At 43.7% G+C, this 25,978-nt stretch overlaps 1 protein-coding gene across 2 annotated transcripts in view; it reads right to left on the reverse strand.

The window, feature by feature from the left end:
* The window catches only part of LOC143764916 (gastrula zinc finger protein XlCGF66.1-like), a 40,706-nt gene extending 20,735 nt beyond the window's left edge, over positions 1 to 19,971 (reverse strand). Inside the window, exons 1-5 of one of the 2 annotated variants that reach the window (XM_077251026.1) lie at positions 19,944 to 19,971; positions 5,605 to 5,703; positions 4,139 to 4,330; positions 3,930 to 4,053; positions 3,769 to 3,845 (exon numbers count right to left, since the gene is read on the reverse strand). In XM_077251026.1, the coding sequence (XP_077107141.1) occupies positions 3,769 to 3,845; positions 3,930 to 4,053; positions 4,139 to 4,330; positions 5,605 to 5,700 (489 nt within the window). In that variant the 5' untranslated portion in view covers positions 5,701 to 5,703; positions 19,944 to 19,971. Of the gene's footprint in view, positions 1 to 3,768; positions 3,846 to 3,929; positions 4,054 to 4,138; positions 4,331 to 5,604; positions 7,631 to 19,943 lie in introns of those variants that run through there. The other variant, XM_077251025.1, reaches the window with a different exon arrangement.
* Positions 19,972 to 25,978: the final 6,007 nt, after the last annotated feature.

Here is a 25,978-nt window from a genome sequence, read left to right on the forward strand (position 1 = left end):
ATTCTAACTCCAACCCTAACCCCAACACACCCCTAATCATAACCCTAACCATAAACCTAACCCTAACACACCCCTAATCCCAACCCTAATCCAAACCCTAACCCTAATCCCAACCGTAACCGTAATCCGAACTTTAGCCCCAACCCTAACCCTAACTTTAGTCCCAACCCTAACCCTAACTTTAACCGTAACACTAACTGGAAATAAATACATTTTTTTATTTTATTATTTTTCCCTAACTAAGAAGGTGATAAAGGGGGGTTTGATTTACTTTTTATAGCGGTTTTTTTATGTTTGGCAGCTGTTACACACTAAAAGATGCTTTTTATTGCAAAAAACAGTTTTTGCATCACCACATTTTGAGAGCTATAATTTTTCCATATTTTGGCCCACAGTGTCATGTGAGGTCTTGTTTTTTGCGGGACGAGTTGACGTTTTTATTGGTACCATTTTCGGGCACATAACATTTTTTGATCGCTTTTTATTCCGATTTTTGTTAGGGAGAATTAACAAAAACCAGCAATTTATGAATTTCTTTTGGGGGGCGTTTATACCGTTCCGCGTGTGGTAAAATTGATAAAGCAGTTTTATTCTTCGGGTCAGTACGATGACAGCGATACCTCATTTATATTTTTTTATGTTTTGGCGCTTTTATACAATAAAAATTATTTTATATAAAAAAATTATTTTATATAAAAAATAATTATTTTTGCATCGCTTTATTCTGAGAGCTATCATTTTTTTATTTTTCTGGTGATGGAGCTATATGGCGGCTTGTTTTTTTGTGGGACAAGATGAGGTTTTCAGCGGTACCTTGTTTTATTATATCCGTCTTTTTGATAGCGTGTTAGTCCACTTTTTGTTCGGAGGTATGATGATAAAGCATTGTTTTTTTTGCCTTTTTTTTAATGGTGTTCACTAAAGGGGTTAACTAGTGGGACAGTTTTATAGGATGGGTCGTTACGGACGCGGCGATACTAAATATGTGTACTTTTATTGTTTCGATTTTTATTTTTTATTCAAATATTTATTTATTGATCGAATAAATATTGATTTTTTTTATTATTATTTTTTATTATTCTTTTAAATATTTTTACAATTATTAAAAAAAAATTGTTTGAATTAATTTTTACTTTGACACTTTGTCCCACTAAGGGACACTCATTTTGTGCAGGCTGATCGCTTCTATAGCATGCATATGAAGCAGCATCCGCATGCTATAGAAACTGTCAGCGTTGCAGATATTGCAGATACTGCACACTGACCTGAGAGACTTCCTGATCATTACTGCGCATGACAGTAAGTCTCTCAGCTCTGGAGACCCGGATGTCATCATGACGACATTGGGTCTCCATGGCAGCGATCGGGACCCCGCTCTGGAAAGCTGCGATCATGTTTGATTGCAGTGTGGCGGGGGTTAAAGTGCACTATGAGAATCAGCTGACACCAGGCCGCGATCAGCCGCGCTTTCACTGTGAGCGAGGCTGATCGCCTATGACGTACTATCCCGTCCATGGGAATTAAGTCCCAGGTCACATGGACGGAATAGTACGTTCAAGGCCAGAAAGGGGTTAAGGATACATATGAATTTTTTTTCATTTTATTTTAAAATAATTATATCAATCCCACAAAGGGACTTGAACATGACATCCACTGATGACATAGATACTACATTGCACTACTTATAGAGTGCAGTGCATTATCCAATCTGTTAGTGTTTTACTGACAGGTAGCCTAATATACCATTCATCTGACAGCCAAGAAGCCTTAAGGGTATGTGCCCACATTCAGGAATTGCTGCACGTTTGACGCAGCGTACTTATGCAGCGTCAAACCCGCAAAGACTAGTTGTGACAGCATAGTGGATATGGGAGTTCTAGAAATCTTATGTCCACTATGCGTCCATAGTTGCCTGCGTATCACTCATGGACACCGACATGCGGCGTGTCTTTCCAGCATATCAATTTCTCTTGCTTAGACGCTAGTCTCCGCAAGAGAAATTACATGAATCAAAAGTATTGGACACAGTAAATCCACACGGTTCATACGTTCATACGCTGCCTCCAAAGCACTGCTAATTCCAGATCGTGGGCACAGGCTCTTAGACTTATTAATGCTGCATTGGGAATACAGAATGCTTTTCATCTACAAGTTAAGTCTCAAGCAGTCATGATTTTATACATGAAGGGACAAAAAAAACGGTCATAGGAGCGCATGCAAGACGGTTAGTTGATATAAAAATCTTCATTTATTAGTTTCCACAATGCGTTTCAACGGAATAGATCCGTCTTCCTCAGGTGGCAGTTATAGGTAGAGTGGGGTGGGAAAAGTATATAAAGGGAAGGCGGCCTATGAAGAATCAGACACAATTCCACAGACCGCCCACATAGTTAAAACGGGCCAATCAAGGCTCCACTAAAGGAATATAACAGGGATGATACAAAATAAAACACATAATTTAAAAACAATCTAAAATTAAAAGACAAGTAAGAACAGTGCACATAAAATATACACATAATTAATATATGAATAGCAGCATGCATATATTATGTAATTTTCTCAATAGTGAGGTTTAACCCTTCAGGGGCCAGTGTGCCAACCTTAAAAATCCAGAAACTCTCCCTTCTTATTAGATTATTATACCGGTCAGGCCAATCATCTGGAATCTGGTCGATAACAGTAAGTTTTAATGTATTCCAATTCTTTTGATGCACTAAAGAAAAGTGTTTAGAAAGACTATGTAGCATGAACCCATTACGGATGTTTTGACGGTGCTTGTTGAGTCTAGCATGCATCTTCTGTATCATCCGACCAATTTACTGCAAACCACATAGGACACAGGAATTCAAGTCCCGTACTACAGGTGCCAGCTTCAAAATCAACTGCCATGTTAACTGCCAATCCTGCAACGTCATTTACAGTATTTAATTGAGTGTGGTTGTGGTTTGCAGTACATTGGTCGGACGATAAAAAAACATCCGTAATGGGTTCATGCTACATAGTCTTTCTAAACACTTTTCTTTAGTGCATCAAAAGAATTGGAATACATTAAAACCTACTGTTATCGACCAGATTCCAGATGATTGGCCTGACCGGTATAATAATCTAATAAGAAGGGAGAGTTTCTGGATTTTTAAGGTTGGCTCACTGGCCCCTGAAGGGTTAAACCTCACTATTGAGAACATTACATAATATATGCGTGCTGCTATTCATATATTAATTATGTGCATATTTTATGTGCACTGTTCTTATTTTTGTCTTTTAATTTTAGATTGTTTTTAAATTATGTGTTTTGTTTTGCATCATCCCTGTTACATTCTTTTAGTGGAGCCTTGATTTGCCTGTTCAACTATGTGGGCGGTCTGTGGAATTGTTTCTGATTGTTCATAGGCCGCCTTCCCTTTATATACTTTTCCCACCCCACACTACCTATAACTGCCACATGAGGAAGAAAGGATCTATTCCGTTGAAACATGTTGTTTAAACTAATAAAGATTTTATATCAACTCACCGTCTCGCATGCGCTCATATGACCGTTTTTTTGTCCCTTCTTGTTTGATCCTCTTGTGAGGCTTCCGGCTGGAGCTGCAGCGTATCTTCCGTTTTAACCACCCCTAACACCAGCTTGGCGCTCCTGTGAAGCTGTTCATCATTTTCTTTTTCTCTATAATGATTTTATACATAGCCTCAAGTCATATCTTGAAATCTGTATCTGTTGCAAAACTTTAGCTCACAGAAAGACCTTTAGAGCCAAAAGTAAAGACCTACCTGACTATTCAGTGGACAATCCTGTGCAAATGTGGAGCTGGGACATCCCTTTGACATTCTTTTATTAGTTAAGCTACCTGTAGAAAACACATGAGGATTAAAGTATTTAGGTGACATTTGAAACTGATCACTTTTACAAACAAAAAAGTGTCTCTCCTTACTTAGTTTTGTGAGGTTCTGGTGGTTCTCCATCATGATGTTCCTGTACTTTTTCTTGTGCTCTTCTATATAGTCCCACTCCTCCATGGAGAAATGGACAGAAACATCCTGACATCTTATAGAAACCTGACACATAATGATACAGTCATCATCCAGACACATTAACCATTGTGTTATTGTATAATGTACTATTATTCCCAGCAGCGCTCACCTCTCCAGTCAGGAGCTCAATTATCTTGTTGGTGAGATCTAGGATCTTCTGCTCTTTGTTCTTATCATGGATCAATAAGTGAGGAGGAGGCTCTGTGATGGAACTCTGGGTTTTGCACCCTTCTCCTAATATATTAGGATAGTTGCTGGATATCACACCCTCTCCAGATATCTTCTTGACCACTGTGTAATCCTATGTATGGAGAGATGTATACAAATGTATACATTTGTTATATACATTCTCCAAATCCCTTGTCTGCAGCCATGTCAATTATTAATTGACAGAAGTTCTACGTTTATCTTATGTGTGAAATGTGTCCCCAAATGGTTCTGCTAGACCCTAAACCCTTATAAATGGGTTCGCCCAACAGTCTAATGTGTACAGCAATCCTGTACAATTTATCATAGAGGAAAATATTGATCCGGCATGTCCGATTTTGGACTTAAAGTATTGTCTCCCAGGAATAAGCTGCCAACAGACATGTTTGGCGATGGTTCTCTCATAGAGAACACTGAAGCATCATTCAGCCGACAGCCATCTAACGAGTATGGTTAGTAATTTAATATCGACCATGGATATCCAGTTTGCTGTGCCACGGATCTGCACAAAAATTAGCACCATTGTTATCTTTCCTCAGGAATGCAACACTTCTCAGCCTCCAGGCTTCCTGGTTTTCAGGGGGCAGCACGCTCCTGAAGATTGACAGTTTGGACCAGCGGCATGCTACCAGCAGAGACAGCTGTGCCTTTTCAGTATGGTAGACAGCGTTGGGGAACTGAAGCTGGCTGAATCCAGCCATCAGGTCAGCTTCAGCGTGGTGTTTGCATGCTCTAATGCATAGAGAAGGGTTGTGCAACCTTTTGTAGTCAGAGGGCCATGTTGAATCACTCCCAAGGGATGCATTATAACTTATAAGGATATTACCATTTGAGACATTTCTGGCATATTTATATCTCATAAATGAATAATAGGAGTACAGAAAATGAGCCTGCACCTATTGGAAGAACTGTGAATCCTTTTTCACTTTATTAGCACTCCTCCAGAAGGAGAAGGCCATATGTGCTTGTGGCTATGGATCATAAACTCCCCTGCCTTAGACTACAATACTGAGAGCCTCATACATCGATAGTCACCTGTAAATCATATACACCTTCCGTGAGGGTCATGCAATGGAAGGTTTCAGTGTTCTTCTGTGCTTAAATCTATGTAAAATCCTGAACATGTGAACAGGTCTTACACTTTCATACATCTAACTCATTGTAAAATCATATACTGTGCAGTATTTGCAGGATTCAGTTATAAAGAAAAATCTAGTCAATAGATGGTTATACTAATGTGTACAAGCTGCCAAAAATGCCACTTGCTTGTTTTAAATTAATATATGGGCATGTGAAATGTATAGGTCAAATGTATCACCAGTACTGCCTACGAGTCATGTCATGCAACATAATCCCCAAATTACTCACCTCTCCAGTTAACAAACAGATGATCTCTAGATTGAGGCTTATTATCTTCTGGGAAATCTGCTCCATGTGTGGTGGCTTGTTCAGTGAAGAGAACATCACCTTGGATATGGAGAGGCTTCAGAATGACGGTCATTCAGCACAACACAGCAACGATTTTACGTGTATGTAGAGTTTAGTGAGAGACATAATTATATATATATTAGATGTAGAGAAACCTGCACTCAGTCATTGTATCAGTGCAGTTATGTGGCCAGGACCTTCTCTAAAATGTATGTAATAAGGAGTTACATCGACAATGAAAACACAGCCACCCCAAAAGGGCTAAACTGACGCATGGGCCAAAAATCCCCCCAGAAAGGCATTTAAAAAAATCTTACAGCTCCACCACCCGTCTATCATGAGTGCATATCGGTCAGCCAACCACTCATCACACACATGTACTGTAAAACTATTCCACCTGATCCTCTCACATACATATAGTTCCACCTCCCGCTTGTCTCATCTGTACAGCTCCTAGACCCACTTGATACACGTGTATATCTCCAACAACCACACATCATAAAGCATGTAGCTCCACCACCCACCTGTTACACATGCATATAGCACCATCACCCGCTTGTCACACATGTATAATTCCACCATTCACCCCTCATACACGTGTATAGCTTCAACACCCGCTTGTCACACGTGTGTATAGCTCCACCAGCCGTACATCAGAACAGGTATAGCTCCACTACCCGCTTGTCATACATGCACAGGTTTACCAACCATATATCACAACGCAACACGTATGGATCTACCGCCGTCTTGTCACACGCGTCTAGCTCCACCACCTGCTTGTCACACGTGTGTATAACTCCACCAGCCGTACATCAGAACAGGTATAGCTCCACTACCCGCTTGTCACACATATACAGCTTTACCAACCATATATCACAACGCAACACGTATGGCTCTACCGCCGTCTTGTCACACATGTGTATAGCTCCACCACCTGATCATCTCACATGCGTATAGCTCAACCAACCGTACATTAGAACGTCTATAGCTCCACCACTTATCCATCACACACATATATAGCTCCACCACCTGCTTGTCACACATGTGTATAGCTCCATCACCTGATCATCTCACATGCGTATAGCTCCACCAACTGTACATCAGAACACGTATAGCTCCACCACTTATCCATCACACACATATATAGCTCCACCAAATGCTTGTCACACATGTGTATAGCTCAACCACCTGATCATCTTACATGCATATAGCTCCATCAACCGTACATCAGAACACGTATAGCTCCACCACTTATCCATCACACACATATATAGCTCCACCACTCGCTTGTCACACATGGAAAGCTCCACCACCCACCTGTCAGGACTATGAACATTTTTATTACCTTTTGTGCATTACTGCCCTTTTCCAAGATGGTGTCGTAGGTCTCATGTGCACTGTGTCTTTCTGCTATAAAACTCCACCCCAGCCTTCAGTCTGTGCTAGAGTATTCTGCCTTGCATCCAGCTCCTGACCCTGGTGGCTCCCTGGCTATATACCTGCTCCTGTGAACCTGTGTGGTTATCCTGCTACTCTGCTCTGAGTTCCTGCTGCATACACCAGTTTCCAGTAACCCTCCTTCATCTGCTGCTCGTGTTTACTTCCATCTGCATTTGCTGGACATGTAAGCTGCTGCTGCTCTGCTTAAACCTGAGACTATCACCCAGGCCTTCCTGGTTGAGATAAGACATTGCTTGAACTGCCTTATAAGCATATCTATCTGTGTTTGGACTAGACAAGGACTTATTCGTGTCAAGTATCCTCAAGAATAATTGTGCTTCATAGACTTTCTGCGTGATTGCATTTTCCTCTGAAGTTCCCTATAGATTGTTAAGCTGCGTTTATTATTTACACCAAGTGTTGTGGACTTGAGTTTCTCTCTGCACCTGTTTGAATCACCGTGTGATAATATAGACTTTACCACTTATAAAACTGTGTCCTGTAGTTGTCTGGTTCCACGCAAAGAGTCTCCTGAGTTATCCCCTATAAATATTACACCACCCCTCACACATATGCATAGCTCCACCACCCGCTTATCACAAAAGTGTATAGTTCCTCCAACCATTTGTCGCATACACGTATAGCTTTATCATCCACCCCTCACACATGCATATAGCTCCACCGCCCGCTTGTCACACATGTATAATTCCACTACCCATCCCTCACACACGCATATAGCTCCACCGCCCACTTGTCACACATGTATAATTCCACCACCTGCCCCTCATACACGCATATAGCTCCACCATCCGCTTGTCACACATGTTTAGAGCTTCACCAACCGCACATCATACCGCGTATAGATATGACAACCCAATGACATATAATGTTATTTCTTAAATACATCTAATTTAATGATGCACCAAGCACAGGAAATAAAATTACATTTAAATCATTATGGTTCAGGAATATAATACATGATTTCTCTTCAGTATTATAGATAAGGTAGTTTAGGTAATGTACAATATATGGAGGAATCACTTGGGATATTAAAGCGAACCTGACAGCTGATAAATGCTGCCCTATTAACATGCAACATATATTAGCCCGTGGTTGCACGACTTAAACCATCTATGTTTAACTCTGAAATGCTGTGGCGTTTTAGAGAAAAACATAGTTTAATAGCCACTGCATTGGAGACTAGGGACAAATGGGTCCCCTGCGACTTTTCGCCAGCCGTTGTCCTCAGAGTGTCATGTCTCTCCCTGCAAGCATGAATAAGGAGAGACCCGTCACTCTAGTGGAGAGGGAGGATATTATTAAATGGTGCCGCCAGAACCTGCCCAATGCTAGACAAGCCCGATGAAGAGACACGGCTGAAATAGACAGGAACCAGGATTAGGTGAGTGGAAGATTTATTTATTTTTGTTCAATCTTGCAGCTTGGGAGTCGGGAAGACTTTGATGGCATCTTACTGTATATACTGTAGGTGGCTAAGGGCCATTATACTGTGTATAGGGGGCTATGTAGGCATTATATTGTTTATGGGTGACTCTGGGCAATCATACTTACATAGAGGGCCAAGGGGCATTATATATAATGTATAACGGGGGAGCTATGCTGTGCATAGGGAGTGAAATGAGAGAAACATATTGTGAGGACATCATACACTGTGTAGGGCCAGGGGGCTATGGGTCATCATAGTGTGTATAGGGGGCATCATACTGCACAATAGGGGTCATTTTCCTGTGTATGGGTGGCTGTTGAGATGAGGCAATATAGAGAGAAGGCACAGTATAGAATGAACACATAAAGAAGGGATAGTTCTGAAGGTGGTTCTAGTGCTGTTTTTATGTACTGATGGTGCTTTTTGAGCTACAGGTGTTTCTCATAAAATTAGAATATCATCAAAAAGTTAATTTATTTCAGATCGTCAATACAAAAAGAAATGAAACTCATATATTATATAGTCATTACAAACAGAGTGACCTGTTTCAAGTTTTTATTTCTGTTAATGTTGATGATTATGGCTTACAGCTAATGAAAACCCAAAAGTCATTATCTCGGTATATTAAACCAAAAAAGGGGGCATGCAATAGACAAGCTCTTCCATAAAAAGCTATTAGAAAACCAAAGAGAAATGGACACCCGAGCTATGTAAAATTCTCAATAATTTTTATTACAGAATCATATAACAAAATAAATAACAAATGCAATAGGGACGAAGACAAATTAAAAAATAAAAATTATTGAGAATTTTACATAGCTCGGGTGTCCATTTCTCTTTGGTTTTCTCATCTCGGTTGTCATGATTCCAGGGTTTAATCCTGTCTGCCCTTTTTCCAGGCAGATCATGTCAAGGGTTAACTTTGCTCTGTCTCCTTCTGGGTTCAGGTGTGCTATTTAGGTCAGATGCATCCTGCTGGCAATGTCAGCTATAGTTCTGCCTTCGGCGTGTCAACCTGACTCTGGTAGCTCTTGATCTGTCCTGCTGTGATCCCTGACTTGCCCCATGTCTGTTGACTCCCTCTGTCTGCCCTTTTCCCAGTGTTTCCCTTGGCTTGTCTAACCACTCTCTCGCCACTTGGTGGCGTCTGTGCTGCTGCTCTGTGTGTGCAGTCTCACTTCCCTCTTCAGTTCCCCCTGGTGGAGGTTGCGCTATACTGCACTCACAGAGCAACAGCACAGACGCCACCAAGTGGCGAAAGAGTGGTCAGACAAACCGAGTCAAAAAACCATTAGAAGCAGAAATACCAATAGTAGCAGCAGTATATGTGGTCAGGAACAAGCCAGCGGGTTCAGCAACGGTCAGAAGCGGATAAGACAAAGACAGAAGGCAGAAGCGAGTCCGAATACGAGCCAAGTCAAAAACCAGAGAATCAAACAAACAAACAAACAAACAGGGAAACACTGGGAAAAGGGCAGACAGAGGGAGTCAACAGACACGGGGTGGCATTTAACTAGTTAATAGGCATGGGCTGATCGTGAATCCACCCGCGCCTATTGCAGGCACATGTCAGCTGTTGAAAACAGCTGACATGTCGCGGCTTTGAGGTAGGCTCAGTGCCGGAGCCCACCTCAAAGCGGGGTTTCTAAGTCAGACATACTATACCGTCCAACATCAGAAAGGGGTTAAAATCTGAAATGTTGACCTACTGAAATGTATGTTCAGTAATTGCACTCAATACTTGGTCGGGGCTCCTTTTGCATCAACTACTGCATCACTGCGGCGTGGCATGGAGGCGATCAGCCTGTGGCACTGCTGAGGTGTTATGGAAGCCCAGGTTGTTTTGATAGCAGCCTTCTTCTCGTCTGCATTGTTGGGTCTGGTGTCTCTCATCTTCCTTCTTGACTATACCCTATAGATTCTCTATGGGGTTAATGTCAGGTGAGTTTGCTGGCCAATCAAACACAGTGATACTGTTGTTTTTAAACCAGGTATTGGTACTTTTGGCAGAGTGGACAGGTGCCATGTCCTGCTGGAGAATTAAATTTCCATCTCCAATAAGCTTGTCGGCAGAGGGAAGCATGAAGTGCTCTGAAATTTCCTGGTAGATGGCTGCGCTGACTTTGGTCTTGTTGTGGATTCTGTTTGCGGGCTCCCTCTGGTGGTTACTGCTGGTACTGGGTGACTTTGGTGGGTTGCGGCCTTTGGTTTCCATCTGTCCATCAGAGGCTGGGTGTTTCCTATTTTACCTGGCCTCTCTGTCATTTCCCTTGCCGGCTATCAATGTGTTCAGATGTGCTCTGTTTGGTTCCTGCCTACCTGCTCCCAGATCTTTCAGGATAAGCTAAGTGCTGATTTTCAGTTGTTTGGTTTTTTGTCCAGCTTGCTTAGAATGTCTCTTTGTTAGCTGGTTGCTCTAGTGGACTGAGGTTCTCCCCATGTGCCATGAGTTGGCACATGGGTTCTTGTAATCTCAGGATGGTTTTTTTGATTAGGGTTTTTTGCTGACCACTCAGTCCCCTTTTGTGTCATTCTGCTTTCTAGTTTTCAGCGGGCCTCTATTTGCTAAAGCTATATACATCATCTCTATGTATGTGCCTTCCTCTCATTTCACCGTCAATACATGTGGGGGGCAACTATATCTTTGGGGTTAATTCCTCTGGAGGCAAGTGAGGTCTTTGTTTTCTCTGCAGTACTAGTTAGCTCTTAGGCTGGTGCGTGGCGTCTAGAACCAACGTAGGCACGCTCCCTGGCTATCTCTAGTTGCGTTTGTCAGGCGTAGGGCAGCGGTCAGCCCAGGTTCCATCACCCTAGAGCTCGTCCGATATTTATTATACTTTGCTTATCCTGTGCTATCCCTAGCCATTGGGGATTCATGACAGTATAGCCGGCCCACAAAGTGTTAATTGTTTGGGCTGAAGCAGGAGGAAAAGAAGTGTTCAAGGAAAATTTTTTTTTTTTTTTTTTTTCCTTCAGAGTTTTGCTGCCTAGCCCTTAATTGCTGTCTAGCTGCTTCTTACCTCCTCTTAACCCTTGAATGGCTCTGATCTTAGCTGTTTATCATGGATGTCCAGAGTTTGGCTTCCAGCCTGAGTAATCTCGCGGCAAAGGTTCAAAACATACAGGATTTCGTTGTTCACACTCCCATGTCTGAACCTAGAATTCCTATTCCAGAGTTTTTTTCTGGAGATAGATCTACCTTCCTGAATTTCAGGAACAATTGTAAATTGTTTCTCTCTTTGAAATCTCGCTCCTCTGGAGACCCTGCTCAACAGGTCAAGATTGTTATATCGTTCCTACGGGGCGACCCTCAGAATTGGGCATTTGCATTGGCACCAGGGGATCCTGCATTGCTCAGTGTGGATGCGTTTTTTCTGGCATTGGGATTGCTCTATGAGGAACCTAACCTAGAGATTCAGGCTGAAAAGGCTTTATTGGCCCTCTCTCAGGGGCATGATGAAGCGGAAATATATTGTCAGAAATTTCGGAAATGGTCGGTGCTTACTCAGTGGAATGAGTGCGCCCTGGCTGCAAACTTCAGAAATGGTCTTTCTGAGGCCATTAAGGATATTATGGTGGGGTTCCCTGCGCCTACAGGTCTGAATGAGTCTATGGCTATGGCCATTCAGATTGATCGGCGTTTACGGGAGCGCAAACCCGTGCACCAGTTGGCGGTGTCTTCTGAACAGGCACCTGAGACTATGCAATGTGATAGAATTCAGTCCAGAAGTGAACGGCAAAATTATAGGCGGAAAAATGGTTTGTGTTTTTATTGTGGTGATTCAGCTCATGTTATATCAGCATGCTCTAAACGCACAAAAAGGGTTGATAAATCTTTTGCCATTGATACTCTGCAGTCTAAGTTCATTTTGTCTGTGACTCTGATTTTTTCACTGTCTTCCATTTCCGTCGATGCCTATGTGGATTCAGGCGCTGCCCTGAGTCTTATGGATTGGTCATTTGCTAAACGCTGCGGTTTTAGTCTAGAGCCTCTGGAAGTTCCTATTCCTCTGAAAGGAATTGATTCTACACCATTGGCTATGAATAAACCGCAGTATTGGACACAAGTGACCATGCGCATGACTCCCGTTCATCAGGAGGTGATTCGCTTCCTTGTACTGTATAATTTACATGATGTACTAGTGCTTGGTCTGCCATGGTTACAAACTCATAATCCTGTCCTGGACTGGAAAACAATGTCTGTGCTAAGCTGGGGATGTCACAGGGTTCATGATGATGCACCTCCGATTTCTATAGCTTCATCTACTCCTTCGGAGATCCCTGCGTTTTTGTCGGATTATAGGGATGTTTTTGAGGAGCCTAAGCTCAATTCACTCCCTCCCCATAGAGAGTGTGACTGTGCTATAGAATTGATTCCTGGCAGTAAGTTCCCTAAGGGTCGTTTATTTAATCTGTCACTGCCAGAGCATACTGCTATGCGGAATTATATTAAGGAGTCCTTGGAAAAGGGACATATTCGTCCATCTTCGTCCCCTCTGGGAGCAGGTTTTTTTTTTCGTGGCAAAAAAAGATGGTTCCCTGAGGCCTTGTATAGATTATCGCCTTCTGAATAAGATTACAGTCAAATACCAGTATCCATTGCCATTATTTACTGATTTGTTTGCTCGCATTAAGGGGGCTAGGTGGTTCACTAAAATAGATCTTCGTGGTGCGTATAATCTGGTGCGGATAAAACAGGGTGATGAGTGGAAAACCGCATTTAATACGCCTGAGGGCCATTTTGAGTATTTGGTAATGCCTTTTGGACTCTCCAATGCTCCGTCAGTCTTTCAGTCCTTTATGCACAATATTTTCCGTGAATATCTGGATAAGTTTATGATTGTGTATTTGGATGATATTTTGGTGTTTTCTGATGACTGGGAGTCTCATGTTCTACAGGTCAGGAAGGTGTTTCAGGTTTTGCAGGCCAATTCTCTGTTTGTGAAGGGCTCAAAGTGTCTCTTCGGAGTCCAGAAGATTTCTTTTTTGGGGTACATTTTTTCTCCTTCTACTATTGAGATGGATCCCGTTAAGGTTCAGGCTATTTGTGACTGGACACAACCTACATCTGTTAAGAGCCTTCAGAAGTTCTTGGGGTTTGCTAATTTTTATCGTCGGTTCATTGCTAATTTTTCCAGTATTGTTAAACCTTTGACTGATTTGACTAAAAAGGGTGCTGATGTTGCTGATTGGTCTCCTGCGGCCGTGGAGGCCTTTCGGGAACTTAAGCGCCGGTTTTCTTCTGCTCCTGTGTTGTGTCAACCAGATGTTTCACTTCCTTTCCAGGTGGAGGTTGATGCTTCCGAGATTGGAGCGGGGGCGGTTTTGTCACAGAGAAGTTCTAATGGCTCGGTGATGAAGCCATGTGCTTTCTTCTCTAGAAAATTCTCGCCCGCCGAGCGCAATTATGATGTGGGTAATCGGGAGCTTTTGGCCATGAAGTGGGCATTTGAGGAGTGGCGTCATTGGCTTGAGGGTGCTAAACATCGCGTGGTGGTCTTGACTGATCACAAGAATCTCATTTACCTTGAGTCTGCCAGGCGTTTGAATCCTAGACAGGCTCGTTGGTCGTTATTTTTTTCTCGTTTCAATTTCGTGGTTTCATACCTGCCAGGTTCAAAGAATGTGAAGGCAGATGCTCTTTCCAGGAGTTTTGTGCCTGACTCTCCTGGAGACACTGGGCCTGCTGGTATCCTTAGGGATGGAGTAATATTATCCGCCGTATCCCCAGACTTGCGACGCGCATTGCAGGAGTTTCAGGTGGATAAACCGGATCGATGTCCACCAGAAAGACTGTTTGTTCCGGATGATTGGACCAGTAGAGTCATCTCCGAGGTCCATTCTTCTGTGTTGGCTGGTCATCCTGGAATATTTGGTACAAGAGACTTGGTGGCCAGGTCTTTTTGGTGGCCTTCCTTGTCTAGGGATGTGCGTACCTTTGTGCAGTCTTGTGAAGTGTGTGCTCGAGCTAAGCCTTGCTGTTCACGGGCTAGTGGGTTGTTGTTATCCTTGCCCATCCCGAAGAGGCCTTGGACGCACATTTCCATGGATTTTATTTCTGATCTCCCGGTTTCACAGAAAATGTCCGTTATCTGGGTTGTGTGTGACCGCTTTTCTAAGATGGTTCATTTGGTGCCCTTGCCTAAGTTGCCTTCCTCCTCTGAGTTGGTCCCTTTATTTTTTCAGAACGTGGTTCGTTTGCATGGGATTCCGGAGAATATCGTTTCTGACAGGGGATCCCAGTTTGTGTCTAGATTTTGGCGGACGTTTTGTGCCAAGATGGGCATTGATTTGTCTTTCTCGTCTGCATTCCATCCTCAGACGAATGGCCAGACGGAGCGAACTAATCAGACCTTGGAAACTTATTTGAGGTGTTTTGTTTCTGCTGATCAGGATGACTGGGTTGCTTTTTTGCCACTGGCCGAATTTGCTCTTAATAATCGGGCTAGTTCGGCCACGTTGGTCTCTCCTTTTTTTTGTAATTCGGGGTTTCATCCTCGTTTTTCCTCTGGTCAGGTGGAGTCTTCGGATTGTCCTGGAGTGGACGTGGTGGTGGACAGGCTACATCACATTTGGAATCAGGTGGTGGACAATTTGAAGTTATCTCAGGAGAAGACTCAGCAGTTTGCTAATCGCCGTCGCCGCGTGGGTCCCCGACTTCTTATTGGGGACTTGGTGTGGTTGTCTTCTCGTTTTGTCCCTATGAAGGTCTCTTCTCCTAAGTTCAAGCCTCGGTTCATCGGTCCTTATAGGATCTCGGAGATTCTTAACCCTGTATCTTTCCGTTTGGATCTCCCAGCATCGTTCGCTATTCATAATGTGTTCCATCGGTCGTTGTTGCGGAGGTATGAGGTGCCTGTTGTTCCTTCGGTCGAGCCTCCTGCTCCGGTGCTGGTGGAGGGAGAATTGGAGTATGTTGTTGAAAAGATCTTGGATTCTCGTGTTTCCAGACGCAAACTCCAGTATTTGGTTAAGTGGAAGGGTTATGGTCAGGAGGACAATTCCTGGGTGGTCGCCTCCGATGTTCATGCGACTGATTTGGTCCGCGCCTTCCATAGAGCTCACCCTGATCGCCCTGGGGGTTCTCGTGAGGGTTCGGTGACCCCTCCTCAAGGGGGGGGTACTGTTGTGGATTCTGTTTGCGGGCTCCCTCTGGTGGTTACTGCTGGTACTGGGTGACTTTGGTGGGTTGCGGCCTTTGGTTTCCATCTGTCCATCAGAGGCTGGGTGTTTCCTATTTTACCTGGCCTCTCTGTCATTTCCCTTGCCGGCTATCAATGTGTTCAGATGTGCTCTGTTTGGTTCCTGCCTACCTGCTCCCAGATCTTTCAGGATAAGCTAAGTGCTGATTTTCAGTTGTTTGGTTTTTTGTCCAGCTTGCTTAGAATGTCTCTTTGTTAGCTGGTTGCTCTAGTGGACTGAGGTTCTCCCCATGTGCCATGAGTTGGCACATGGGTTCTTGTAATCTCAGGATGGTTTTTTTGATTAGGGTTTTTTGCTGACCGCTCAGTCCCCTTTTGTGTCATTCTGCTTTCTAATTTTCAGCGGGCCTCTATTTGCTAAAGCTATATACATCATCTCTATGTATGTGCCTTCCTCTCATTTCACCGTCAATACATGTGGGGGGCAACTATATCTTTGGGGTTAATTCCTCTGGAGGCAAGTGAGGTCTTTGTTTTCTCTGCAGTACTAGTTAGCTCTTAGGCTGGTGCGTGGCGTCTAGAACCAACGTAGGCACGCTCCCTGGCTATCTCTAGTTGCGTTTGTCAGGCGTAGGGCAGCGGTCAGCCCAGGTTCCATCACCCTAGAGCTCGTCCGATATTTATTATACTTTGCTTATCCTGTGCTATCCCTAGCCATTGGGGATTCATGACAGGTCTTGATAAAACACAGTGGACCTACACCAGCAGATGACATGGCTCCCCAAACCATCACTGATTGTGGAAAGTTCACACTAGACCTCAAGCAGATTGGATTGTCTGTCTCTCCACTCTTCCTCCAGACTCTGGGACCTTGATTTCCAAATGAAATGCAAAATTTACTTTCATCTGAAACCAACACCTTGGGCCACTGAGCAACAGTCCAGTATTTTTTCTCCATGGCGTTGTCTATTGGTCATGAGTGGCTTGACACAAGGAATTCATAGGTGCAATTACTCTGACGTTGATCTCAATCTACCCATAGCTTGGAATGATGCAGGTGTGTGACTTGGTCGCTATTTATACCTGAGTAATGCCAGTTCACACTGCCCAACATCCATCAATAAGGCTCTTTGGAGCTGAAACGCGTCGGTTGTATCCACATTAGCAAGAGCCACTTACCAGCGGCCTGAACTCGGCGCGTGTAAAGACAATTAAAATGTTTCTGTGGTGTGCAGTATGTGAGCATTTAGGGCCCCACTTTAAACTTTTGCCCAGATCTCCACTTTTTACGTTACACATACATCTCCACAACATGCACATTACACATACATCACTACAACATGCACATTACACATACATCTCCACTACATGCACATTACACATACAGTTAGGTCCATATATATTTGGATAGAGACAACATTTTTCTAATTTTGTTATAGACATTACCACAATGAATTTTAAACAAAACAATTCAGATGCAGCTGAAGTTCAGACTTTCAGCTTTCATTTGAGGGTATCCACATTAAAATTGGATGAAGGGTTTACGAGTTTCAGCTCCTTAACATGTGCCGCCCTGTTTTTAAAGGGACCAAAAGTAATTGGACAATTGACTCCCAGGCTATTTCATGGACAGGTGTGGGCAATCCCTTTGTTATGTCATTCTCAATTAAGCAGATAAAAGGCCTGGAGTTGATTTGAGATGTGGTGCTTGCATTTGGAAGGTTTTGCTGTGAAGTAAACATGCGGTCAAAGGAGTTCTCCATGCAGGTGAAACAAGCCATCCTTAAGCTGCAAAAACATAAAAAACCCATCCGAGAAATTGCTACAATATTAGGAGTGGCAAAATCTACAGTTTGGTACATCCTGAGAAGGAAAGAAAGCACTGGTGAACTCATCAATGCAAAAAGACCTGGGCACCCACGGAAGACAACAGTGGTGGATGATCGCAGAATAATCTCCATGGTGAAGAGAAACCCCTTCACAACAGCCAACCAAGTGACCAACACTCTCCAGGAGGTCGGCGTATCAATATCCAAATCTACCATAAAGAGAAGACTGCATGAAAGTAACTACAGAGGGTTCACTGCACGGTGCAAGCCACTCATAAGAATCAAGAATAAAAAGGCTAGACTGGACTTTGCTATAAAACATCTAAAAAAGCCAGCACAGTTCTGGAAGAACATTCTTTGGACAGATGAAACCAAGATCAGCCTCTACCAGAATGATGGAAAGAGAAAAGTATGGTGAAGGCGTGGTGCAGCTCATGATCCAAAGCATACCACATCATCTGTAAAACACGGCGGAGGCAGTGTGATGGCTTGGGCATGCATGGCTGCCAGTGGCACTGGGTCACTAGTGTTTATTGATGATGTGACACAGGACAGAAGCAGCCGAATGAATTCTGAGGTATTCAGAGCCATACTGTGTGCTCAGATCCAGACAAATGCAGCCAAACTGATTGGTCGTCGTTTCTTACTACAGATGGACAATGACCCAAAACATAAAGCCAAAGCAACCCAGGAGTTTATTAAAGCAAAGAAGTGGAATATTCTTGAATGGCCAAGTCAGTCACCTGATCTCAACCCACTTGAGCATGCATTTCACTTGTTAAAGACTAAACTTCAGACAGTAAGGCCCACAAACAAACAGCAACTGAAAACCACCGCAGTGAAGGCCTGACAGAGCATCAAAAAGGAGGAAACACAGCATCTGGTGATGTCCATGAGTTCAAGACTTCAGGCAGTCATTGCCAACAAAGGGTTTTCAACCAAGTACTAGAAATGAACATTTTATTTAAAATTATTGAATCTGTCCAATTACTTTTGGTCCCTTTAAAAACAGGGTGGCACATGTTAAGGAGCTGAAACTCCTAAACCCTTCATCCAATTTTAATGTGGATACCCTCAAATGAAAGCTGAAAGTCTGAAATTCAACTGCATCTGAATTGTGTTGTCTAAAATTCAATGTGGTAAGGTCTATAACCAAAATTAGAAAAATGTTGTCTCTGTCCAAATATATATGGACCTAACTGTACATCTCCACTACATGCACATTACACATACATCTCCACTACATGCACATTACAATCACAGCCCTGCTACATGCACATGACACATACATCTCCACTACATGCACATTACAATCACAGCCCTGCTACATGCACATGACACATACATCTCCACTACATGCACATTACAATCACAGCCCTGCTACATGCACATTACACATACATCGTCACTACATGCACATTACACATACATCTCTACTACATGCACATGACACATACATCTCCACTACATGCACATTACAATCACAGCCCTGCTACATGCACATTACACATACATCGTCACTACATGCACATTACACATACATCGTCACTACATGCACATTACACATACATCTCCACTACATGCACATTACAATCACAGCCCTGCTACATGCACATTACACATACATCTCCACTACATGCACATGACACATACATCTTCACTACATGCACATTACAATCACAGCCCTGCTACATGCACATGACACATACATCTCCACTACATGCACATTACAATCACAGCCCTGCTACATGCACATGACACATACATCTCCACTACATGCACATGACACATACATCTTCACTACATGCACATTACAATCACAGCCCTGCTACATGCACATTACACATACATCTCCACTTCATGCACATTACACATACATCTCCACAACATGCACATTACACATACATCTCCACTACATGCACATTACACATACATCTCCACTACATGCACATGACACATACATCTTCACTACATGCACATGACACATACATCTTCACTACATGCACATTACAATCACAGCCCTGCTACATGCACATTACACATACATCTCCACTTCATGCACATTACACATACATCTCCACTATATGCACATTACAATCACAGCCCTGCTACATGCACATTACACATACATCTCCACTTCATGCACATTACACATACATCTCCACAACATGCACATTACACATACATCTCCACTACATGCACATGACACATACATCTTCACTACATGCACATTACAATCACAGCCGTGCTACATGCACATTACACATATTATCTCCACTACATGCACATTACATACACATTCACAGCTCTGCTACATGAGCTTTCTATACACTGCTGTTATACAGTACAATTCTGCATTAAATCAGAAGACTAAAACCGCACACTGCATACAATCATGAAGCATAAAGAAACTAGTTTTACCTTCTACACAGCACAGCCAGACTCCTCCTACACATGTGACTGATCACATGGCCATGACATCATTGTGATGGAGCAGGGGCCATATTTGATTTGGGCACTGCCCAGACTCAGAACTTGGTACAACAGTCAGTCACACATAGAATAGATGGAATTTCTGTGGTAAGAAGCAGAGGTGATGGCATCAGGGTTGAGCCTAGGTGTAGAGATGAGCCGATCCATCCACTGAGGGTCTAATTCCAGTAGAGTTTCCTGAAATACACCGTCCCAAGCAAATTCACACAATCTGAGATTCACAAGAATCTGCAAAATAAAGGCCCAGCTCCATTCCACACATACTGCACACTCCCTGAGCAGGCCAAAGGTGTCAGATGCCCCACAGCAATATACATTGTGGCCGCATGTTCATTACTGGCCGTAAGAATGAATGTAGACCAACTTGCAACCTGGCATTTTAGGTTGCATTAAATTATTTTTCATTTTGGTTCAACGTCATTATTTAATAAAATAAAAACAATAAGAGGTTAAGGTTTAGCAAATGTTTGCTAGTTGTATGCGAATCATATACTTGCTGTCACGTGACAACCTGGTCATGGCAGCAACACTGAAGTATCCCGACAGCATATAGTGAGCACATGATAAGAATTCAGAAGTCTGTAGACTTTCACTACAAGACCAGACAGCCCCTTTAATGCTGTACATAATGAAATTTCCAATCTGTCAAAGACATCTGTTTCTAGTCTGTCTCAAATCCTTGAACCCAGAGCAACTTAGTGGCTGAGGAACATAGTGCATCTGGAAAACTTCCTCCAGGCGATATTTTGGAGGATGGGGACAGCCAACCAACATTTGTTCTTGGAAGATATGGTGAGAAGAATACTAAACTATATTGCAGGCTCTGCGAGCTGATGTGCTACAGACCTTGTCCATAGTATTAGCACTATTAGGCAGGGCAAATCTCGGGGTGGAAATCAGGCGGTGGGGGCAGGGAGCGTTGGCCATTTCACACCCAGAAGAATCGGTCATCCCGAATTATGGATGTTGAAGAAGATTCTATGTTGGACAAAACTTGGAACCAGACGAGATGATGAAGAGTTGAGGAGGTTGCTATCATTGGTGACACAAAAACGGTAATTAGTCTTACCGGTATGTTATGGTTCTCAATGGCAAGAGAACATAGCCCAGCATACATAGGAACTAGCTCTTGGAAGGATGGAAACTTAAACTGACCATGAACTAAACCTGCCGCACAACTAACAGTAGCCGGGTAGCGTAGCCTGCGTTTTATCCCTAGACGCCCAGCGCCGGCCGGAGGACTAACTAATCCTGGCAGAGGAAAATATAGTCCTGGCTCACCTCTAGAGAAATTTCCCCGAAAGGCAGACAGTGGCCCCCACATATATTGGCGGTGATTTAAGATGAAAATGACAAACGTAGTATGAAAATAGGTTTAGCAAAATCGAGGTCCGCTTACTAGATAGCAGGAAGACAGAAAGGGTACTTTCATGGTCAGCTGAAAACCCTATCAATACACCATCCTGAAATTACTTTAAGACTCTAGTATTAACTCATAACATCAGAGTGGCAATTTCAGATCACAAGAGCTTTCCAGACACAGAAACGAAACTGCAGCTGTGAACTGGAACAAAATGCAAAAAACAAACAAGGACAAAAGTCCGACTTAGCTGGAAGTTGTCTGGTAGCAGGAACATGCACAGAAAGGCTACTGATTACAATGTTGACCGGCATGGAAGTGACAGAGGAGCAAGGTTAAATAGCGACTCCCACATCCTGATGGGAACAGGTGAACAGAGGGGATGATGCACACAAGTTCAATTCCACCAGTGGCCACCGGGGGAGCCCAAAATCCAATTTCACAACAGTACCCCCCCCTCAAGGAGGGGGCACCGAACCCTCACCAGAACCACCAGGGCGATCAGGATGAGCCCTATGAAAGGCACGGACCAGATCGGAGGCATGAACATCAGAGGCAGTCACCCAAGAATTATCCTCCTGACCGTATCCCTTCCATTTGACCAGATACTGGAGTTTCCGTCTGGAAACACGGGAGTCCAAGATTTTTTCCACAACGTACTCCAACTCGCCCTCAACCAACACCGGAGCAGGAGGCTCAACGGAAGGCACAACCGGTACCTCATACCTGCGCAACAATGACCGATGAAAAACATTATGAATAGAAAAAGATGCAGGGAGGTCCAAACGGAAGGACACAGGGTTAAGAATCTCCAATATCTTGTACGGGCCGATGAACCGAGGCTTAAACTTAGGAGAAGAAACCCTCATAGGGACAAAACGAGAAGACAACCACACCAAGTCCCCGACACAAAGCCGAGGACCAACCCGACGCCGGCGGTTGGCAAAAAGCTGAGTCTTCTCCTGGGACAACTTCAAATTGTCCACCACCTGCCCCCAAATCTGATGCAACCTCTCCACCACAGCATCCACTCCAGGACAATCCGAAGATTCCACCTGACCGGAGGAAAATCGAGGATGAAACCCCGAATTACAGAAAAAAGGAGACACCAAGGTGGCAGAGCTGGCCCGATTATTGAGGGCAAACTCAGCTAAAGGCAAAAAAGCAACCCAATCATCCTGATCTGCAGACACAAAACACCTCAAATATGTCTCCAAAGTCTGATTCGTCCGCTCGGTCTGGCCATTAGTCTGAGGATGGAAAGCAGACGAGAAAGACAAATCTATGCCCATCCTAGCACAGAATGCCCGCCAAAATCTAGACACGAATTGGGTTCCTCTGTCAGAAACGATATTCTCCGGAATACCATGCAAACGAACCACATTTTGAAAAAACAGAGGAACCAACTCGGAAGAAGAAGGCAACTTAGGCAGGGGAACCAAATGGACCATCTTAGAGAAACGGTCACACACCACCCAGATGACAGACATCTTCTGAGAAACAGGAAGATCCAAAATAAAATCCATCGAGATGTGCGTCCAAGGCCTCTTCGGGATAGGCAAGGGCAACAACAATCCACTAGCCCGAGAACAACAAGGCTTGGCCCGAGCACAAACGTCACAAGACTGCACAAAGCCTCGTACATCTCGTGACAGGGAAGGCCACCAGAAGGACCTTGCCACCAAATCCCTGGTACCAAAGATTCCAGGATGACCTGCCAACGCAGAAGAATGAACCTCAGAAATGACTTTACTGGTCCAATCATCAGGAACAAACAGTCTACCAGGTGGGCAACGATCAGGTCTATCCGCCTGAAACTCCTGCAAGGCCCGCCGCAGGTCTGGAGAAACGGCAGACAATATCACTCCATCCTTAAGGATACCTGTAGGTTCAGAATTACCAGGGGAGTCAGGCTCAAAACTCCTAGAAAGGGCATCCGCCTTAACATTCTTAGAACCCGGTAGGTATGACACCACAAAATTAAACCGAGAGAAAAACAACGACCAGCGCGCCTGTCTAGGATTCAGGCGTCTGGCGGACTCAAGATAAATTAAATTTTTGTGGTCGGTCAATACCACCACCTGATGTCTAGCCCCCTCAAGCCAATGACGCCACTCCTCAAAAGCCCACTTCATGGCCAAAAGCTCCCGATTCCCAATATCATAATTCCGCTCGGCGGGCGAAAATTTACGAGAAAAAAAAGCACAAGGTTTCATCACGGAGCAGTCGGAACTTCTTTGCGACAAAACCGCCCCAGCTCCGATTTCAGAAGCGTCGACCTCAACCTGAAAAGGAAGAGCAACATCAGGCTGACGCAACACAGGGGCGGAAGAAAAGCGGCGCTTAAGCTCCCGAAAGGCCTCCACAGCAGCAGGGGACCAATCAGCAACATCAGCACCCTTCTTAGTCAAATCAGTCAATGGTTTAACAACATCAGAAAAACCAGCAATAAATCGACGATAAAAGTTAGCAAAGCCCAAAAATTTCTGAAGACTCTTAAGAGAAGAGGGTTGCGTCCAATCACAAATAGCCCGAACCTTGACAGGATCCATCTCGATGGAAGAGGGGGAAAAAATGTATCCCAAGAAGGAAATCTTTTGAACCCCAAAAACGCACTTAGAACCCTTCACACACAAGGAATTAGACCGCAAAACCTGAAAAACCCTCCTGACCTGCTGGACATGAGAGTCCCAGTCATCCGAAAAAATCAGAATATCATCCAGATACACGATCATAAATTTATCCAAATAATCACGGAAAATGTCATGCATAAAGGACTGAAAGACTGAAGGGGCATTTGAAAGGCCAAAAGGCATCACCAAATACTCAAAGTGGCCCTCGGGCGTATTAAATGCGGTTTTCCACTCATCCCCCTGCTTAATTCGCACCAAATTATACGCCCCACGGAGATCTATCTTAGAGAACCACTTGGCCCCCTTTATGCGAGCAAACAAATCAGTCAGCAGTGGCAACGGATATTGATATTTAACCGTGATTTTATTCAAAAGCCGATAATCAATACACGGCCTCAAAGAGCCATCTTTCTTAGACACAAAGAAAAAACCGGCTCCTAAGGGAGATGACGAAGGACGAATATGTCCCTTTTCCAAGGACTCCTTTATATATTCTCGCATAGCAGCATGTTCAGGCACAGACAGATTAAATAAACGACCCTTAGGGTATTTACTACCCGGAATCAAATCTATGGCACAATCGCACTCCCGGTGCGGAGGTAATGAACCAAGCTTAGGTTCTTCAAAAACGTCACGATAGTCAGACAAGAATTCAGGAATCTCAGAGGGAATAGATGACGAAATGGAAACCAAAGGTACGTCCCCATGCATCCCCTTACATCCCCAGCTTAACACAGACATAGCGTTCCAGTCGAGGACTGGGTTATGAGATTGCAGCCATGGCAATCCAAGCACCAACACATCATGTAGATTATACAGCACAAGAAAGCGAATAATCTCCTGATGATCCGGATTAATTCGCATAGTTACTTGTGTCCAGTATTGTGGTTTATTACTAGCCAATGGGGTGGAGTCAATCCCCTTCAGAGGTATAGGAGTTTCAAGAGGCTCTAAATCATACCCACAGCGTTTGGCAAAGGACCAATCCATAAGACTCAAAGCGGCGCCAGAGTCGACATAGGCATCCGCGGTAATAGATGATAAAGAACAAATCAGGGTCACAGATAGAATAAACTTAGACTGAAAAGTGCCAATTGAAACTGACTTATCAAGCTTCTTAGTACGCTTAGAGCATGCTGATATAACATGAGTTGAATCACCACAATAAAAGCACAACCCATTTTTTCGTCTAAAATTCTGCCGTTCGCTTCTGGACAGAATTCTATCACATTGCATATTCTCTGGCGTCTTCTCAGTAGACACCGCCAAATGGTGCACAGGTTTGCGCTCCCGCAGACGTCTATCGATCTGGATAGCCATTGTCATGGACTCATTCAGACCCGCAGGCACAGGGAACCCCACCATAACATCCTTAACGGCATCAGAGAGACCCTCTCTGAAATTCGCCGCCAGGGCGCACTCATTCCACTGAGTAAGCACAGACCATTTACGGAATTTTTGGCAGTATATTTCAACTTCATCTTGCCCCTGAGATAGGGACATCAAGGCTTTTTCCGCCTGAAGCTCTAAATGAGGTTCCTCATAAAGCAACCCCAAGGCCAGAAAAAACGCATCCACATTGAGCAACGCAGGATCCCCTGGAGCCAATGCAAAAGCCCAATCTTGAGGGTCGCCCCGGAGCAAGGAAATCACAATCCTGACCTGCTGAGCAGGATCTCCAGCAGAGCGAGATTTCAGGGACAAAAACAACTTGCAATTATTTTTGAAATTTTGAAAGCAAGATCTATTCCCCGAGAAAAATTCAGGCAAAGGAATTCTAGGTTCAGATATAGGAACATGAACAACAAAATCTTGTAAATTTTGAACTTTCGTGGTGAGATTATTCAAACCTGCAGCTAAACTCTGAATATCCATTTTAAACAGGTGAACACAGAGCCATTCCAGGATTAGAAGGAGAGAGAGAGAGGAAGGCTGCAATATAGGCAGACTTGCAAGTGATTCAATTGAAA

The sequence above is a fragment of the Ranitomeya variabilis genome, chromosome 4, assembly GCF_051348905.1.
Source record: "Ranitomeya variabilis isolate aRanVar5 chromosome 4, aRanVar5.hap1, whole genome shotgun sequence".
Classification (NCBI taxonomy): domain Eukaryota; kingdom Metazoa; phylum Chordata; class Amphibia; order Anura; family Dendrobatidae; genus Ranitomeya; species Ranitomeya variabilis.